Genomic DNA, 5,166 nt, shown 5'->3' on the forward strand with positions numbered 1-5,166 from the left:
TTTTTTTTTTAGTCGTCTTCCATCGATTGATAAGGAATTCTATTAGCTTTTACTAAAAAAAAAGGAAAACTAAAATTGGTTAAAAATTAAGGCCCGTGGACTTATTTGTCCACGACCACCTTCATTTTACCCACTGTGCACCGCCTCCGACCAGGAATCGAACCGTGGACCTACTGGGTGGTAGTGCTAAATACATTTACATTTATGAAAATGTCAGCGTTAATTCTTCCGAAGGAAATTCCATTTCATCTCATTCGGGGCTGAAAGCAAAGTCTATAACTATGAAACACAACCTAATATTTGCCTAAAACTCCGATCATTGTACCACAGTCCAAAGGGATGCTTTTTAAACATCGTTTTCAGGCTGCCTTTTGGATCGGTAGATACCGGCGATACAATTCTAACAGAGCTTTAGTTTGGATTCGGTTTGATAAGATTTAGGGGAGCGAGCATGTGACCTAGTTAGCCTTAGGTTGGTTGCCCCAATTTCTAGATACTGTCTCAGACATAGTTCATTGACATGCATCTCGGTCTGAAAGACAGCGTTACCATGTTCTGGGTAATATGCCGTGATTATCCTTGCAGCCGTCAGTATATCAAATGTGGCTCTACTTTTGTGGGTTAGGCGATTCGTTGTTCCAGTTGGTTCTGTTGTAGAAAAATCATGAAATTTTTTGTGGAGTGAAATCTCGCCCTCTTGTTCTATGATCCTATGGGTGGAAGGGTTTTGAGCTTCTTGTCTTCCACATTGTCGCTTTAGAAGAGCCTTGCTCTAAACAGTGTGACCTCTTTCTTGATTATAATTTGCATGGGAGGCAGGTAAAGAAGCACCAGGCTAGTCGTTGCAGTTTTATGAGCTTGGCTTGCGTGGACTTCACTTCTGCCTTATTCCACCAGACTCCAGCGTAAGTTAGAATGAGCTTGGAGATGCCATCATACATCCTCCACCTTGCTTGTGTAAGTCTGTTGCCCCAGTTCTGAATGTAGATATTTTCACAAAGAAGGCAGAGTAGTTCGCCTACTACGATGGACCTTAACGCATTAACAAAATCTTTTTTTCTATGGAAGTAAAAGCGCAACACCCTCGAGATAAAAAAAATCTCAAAAATCAACGGTAATTTCTAGAGACTTGAAACTTGCATCTTATTATAATGAACTATAGGGCAATTCATCTAAGTGCTAAGTGTTAAACCTCGTAAACTTACTTAATTTTTTATGGAAATTCGGTTTATTTACGAGGTTTACGCGGTTACGAGGCATTTATATTTTTATACAAACTAAGACAAAATTGGTATGGAAATTATAAATAAATGAAATCGTCAAAACGCCAGCGTATTCATATTTTTGACGCTGACTGTATGCATACATTTCATTTTCATATTGAAGAAAGCTTCTTCTCTACAGCAAGCATGTAGCTATGTACATTTCCCAGTGTGTGCTAGGAATAGTTCTTGCAAAAAACTGACAATTGTATTTTTTCATAGTACATAGGTTCCTTTCCACGGCCAAACTTCGGCATATATTAATTAAGTCAAATACTAAGTATGCTCAATCTTGGTGGTAGAAAAAAGAAAAGACGTTCTTATTTAACATTAACTATACTCAATTAATTTTACACTACCTATTTTAAACTTCGTTAATATGTACATATGTATTTCTTCTTTCGACCTGCTTCATCGTTCATGCCGCAGCTGCTTTTTTTAAATTTCAAACAAATACATATGTACTCGTACTACTTAAGCTTTTTCAAAACCAAATTTCGCATACTCGATTCACAGATTTTCAATTTGCAAGCTTCAGCGTTAAATAACACAGTAAAGGCTGAAATAGACATTCTAGTGTTCAATCGTGTGCCAAAAACCGGCAGCGTTCAAATGATTCACCTGCTACGCCAGCTGGGAAAAGTACATAGTTTCGAAGTTGAGGTCGATCCACAGAATGGTGGCATACGGCACATACTAAGCGAGAATGAAGAAAAGGATTTAATTGAAAATATTGCCGAATCAGAAGATGGTACTGTCTTTGTTAGCCATGTAAATTATTTAAATTTTACCAAGTATGAGAAGCCACGTCCCATTTATGTGAATATGGTGCGAGATCCAGTGGAACGGGTTATTAGTTGGTACTATTACATACGATCACCGTGGATATTTGTGTCCGAAACGTCGAAAAAGCCAACGGGAAATGCCAAATCCCCAATGGGTTAATACCGAGTTCGATCAGTGTGTGTTGCGTGGCGATAAAGTTTGCTCGTACATCGAAGGCTCCACCTTAGAGCGAGTGGGCGATCATCGTCGGCAAACATTATTCTTCTGCGGTCATAATGCACGTAAATGCCTGTGAGTTTAAGCCGGTGGTGTAAAGTGATAGTGTGGGTGGAAAAAAATTTTTAAGACATTTTTTTTTTTGTTCATTCGTTTGCAGGCCATTTAATACAAAATTGCCAATGCAAATTGCTATGCGTACGGTAGAAGAGGATATGCTGTGGTGGGTACATGGGAAGACACCAATGTGACGCTGAGTGTGCTGGAGAATTATATACCATCTTATTTTCGTGGCGCTAAAAATATGTATTATAGTAAGTGCCATTGATTGTAGCATATTTTTGAGAATGAGCAATGTTGCAATAATTGCTTTATTACAGTGGGCATGCAGAATAATATAGAAAACCACAATCCTATGAAGCCTGAAATCGGCGAAGATATCAAGGAAATGGTGCGCAAAAATTTTACACAAGAAATTGAATTCTATCAGTTTTGTCGGCAACGTCTACATAAACAATATTTTGCAATTAAATTGAAAGAACTTATGGCTGTTGATAAAGATTTACAGAGAATTCGCCGAACGCAGTTACAAAAGAAATAAATAAACGCCATTAGAAGTTGGAATATTTTTATTATGATTTGCACTATTTAGTAGATATGTATGTTTTTGAAATTTTTTTTTGACGAACAATTGTGTTTAATATGGATTATGCAAAATTAAAAAATACATTTTTGATCCAAAAATCGATTCTGACCACCGGTCGGGCATATTTCTGTGAATCGATTTACAAACTCCTTTTGGTATTTTAGCTGTTTCATCTTTAGAACCTTGTCAATAGCCCAATTCTGTATTGGTGACAAAAATCTTTTTACTGACAAATGTACACCTTTTCATAAATTTTTTCGTAAAAAAACTGTAACAAGAATTTTTCACTGCTGCAGAATCGAGCCGAAGGTCCAGGTAACTAAAAAATATTTAATGCTTTTAAAGTGAAAATAATGACTTTCTGGAAGCATTTGTTTGACAACCGCGAAGCAATATTCGATGGCGGTTCGCTAAACACTAATAACTTGAAGGCTTGGAAACTAAACCGGACGAACAATTTAGCTGAACTTGAACACAAAATGTTTCTCGCTTTGACTGAAGGGGAGGTGACTCAAGTGTCAACAGATACAAGTTGTAGTCTTGTGTGTACAGTATGTGCTGCTAAGCCGATTGAGATTAATGATTTATATAAAGTCTTATCAAAACCAGAAACTAGAGTAGCCTATGGGTACGGTTTGCCAGCATTGCATGCATGAATTACATAGTTGTATGGATATGATTTTACACCTCCGCCATATGCTTTATTTCAAAAAATTGAAAAAAAAAATTATTAATTATATAATAAAAAATTATAATTCTTTAGTCCTAGTTAAATTTGAAAAATTTAATCATGTTCAATACCTTTGTATTTCCCTTTATTTAATTAACCTTGCTGTATCCGCGCTAATTTCCAAAGCCTGAAATCAGAAACATTTTCTGTGACTTGCAATAAATTTGTCGTAGACCGACGGTCTTTTTAATATGTAATTCAGTAAAAAAATGAGTAATAAAATGGAAAATAATATCTAGACAAGTTTGAGAGTTAAACTAATGTCGATGTCTAAAATATCTTTAAAATGGACATCAATGTATCTTAAATTTAGCGATGTTAAGAATTATTAAATATCGGAGGAAAACATTGATATTATCGATGTTTCAAACAAATCGATGGATCGTTTGCATCCTTAAACAAAAGTAAAAAATGTAATCAGGCAGGTTCTGCAATTCACTTCCAAATGAAATTCACCCAAAGCCACTTTGAATTCAAATTGAATGGGGTTAAAATTCACTCGGAATGGAATTGCAGAACCTGCCTGCTATTTTTCAATCTCGGGATATGGGCATCTGAAAATTTTATTACCCTAATTCTATGTAAGTACTCGTACTTTTCAATGATATAATTTTTTCAAAAATTCCAGACTTGGCAAAATTTTCGTGCTACACTTTACGTGACCATACTCAGTTCAAGTTTGCTAAAACCTTGGCGTGCTTGTCACAATTCACCAATACTCGTGATGGTAATGGTATAATCGTTGCCTATACCATTATCATTGCTATTGCCATTACCATGGGAATCCATTAACTTACCATTATTATTATTTTTACCATTACCGTTATCATAACCATTACCGTTACCATCACCATTGCCAATGCTATTACTACTGTTACCATTACGTTTAACATTATTATTATTTTTATCATTATCATTACCACTACAATCGCCATTACCATTATCATTACCATTACCTTGTCGGTCCAGCACAGCTCTTTGTTTGCACAATTGTTTACGTGTACTGGGTTTGTGTGGTCACTGTTTATCAGCTCGCTGATCTGCTAAGCTTTCGACGCCGCTTTAAGCTCCCTGGGTGTGTCCATGGTCTGAATTCTCACATAANAATATTGTTTCACAGATTTTTGATTTGCGCGCCTCAGAGTTGAATAACACCGTAAAAGCCGAAGCAGATATACTTGTGTTCAATCGTGTACCAAAAACTGGTAGCATTCAAATGATTGAACTAATGAAACAATTGGGAAGTGTACATAACTATGAAGTTGTTGTCGATCCTCAAAATGCTGGCGTTCGTCCCATACTGAGCGAGAATGATGAAGAGGATTTGATTAAAAATATTACGCAATTAGAAGATCGTGCTGTCTTTGCTAGTCATGTAAATTATTTAGATTTTAAAAAATATGGCAAACCACGTCCAATTTATGTGAACTTGGTGCGCGATCCAATAGAACGTGTTATTAGTTGGCATTACTATATTCGATTGCCGTGGGTTTATGTGCCGCGACGTCGCTTAAAGCACATAGAAA

The 5,166-nt window shown here is 36.3% G+C and overlaps 1 protein-coding gene and 1 pseudogene across 1 annotated transcript; both read left to right on the forward strand.

Moving 5' to 3' along the window:
• Positions 1–1,778: 1,778 nt before the first annotated feature.
• Positions 1,779–2,865, forward strand: LOC108382565 (heparan sulfate 2-O-sulfotransferase pipe-like; annotated as a pseudogene).
• Positions 2,866–3,263: 398 nt separating this feature from the next.
• On the forward strand, positions 3,264–5,125 carry LOC108382566 (heparan sulfate 2-O-sulfotransferase pipe-like; the record flags this gene model as incomplete). Its single annotated transcript, XM_017638928.1, has 2 exons — positions 3,264–3,461; positions 4,761–5,125. Coding segments are annotated over exons 1-2 (563 nt in total), but the record flags the coding sequence as incomplete, so codon positions are not given.
• Between the last annotated feature and the right edge of the window lie 41 nt (positions 5,126–5,166).

This window comes from Rhagoletis zephyria, unplaced genomic scaffold (assembly GCF_001687245.7).
Source record: "Rhagoletis zephyria isolate East Lansing unplaced genomic scaffold, Rhagoletis_zephyria_1.1 Rzeph_scaffold_27559, whole genome shotgun sequence".
NCBI classification, from domain to species: Eukaryota; Metazoa; Arthropoda; class Insecta; order Diptera; family Tephritidae; genus Rhagoletis; species Rhagoletis zephyria.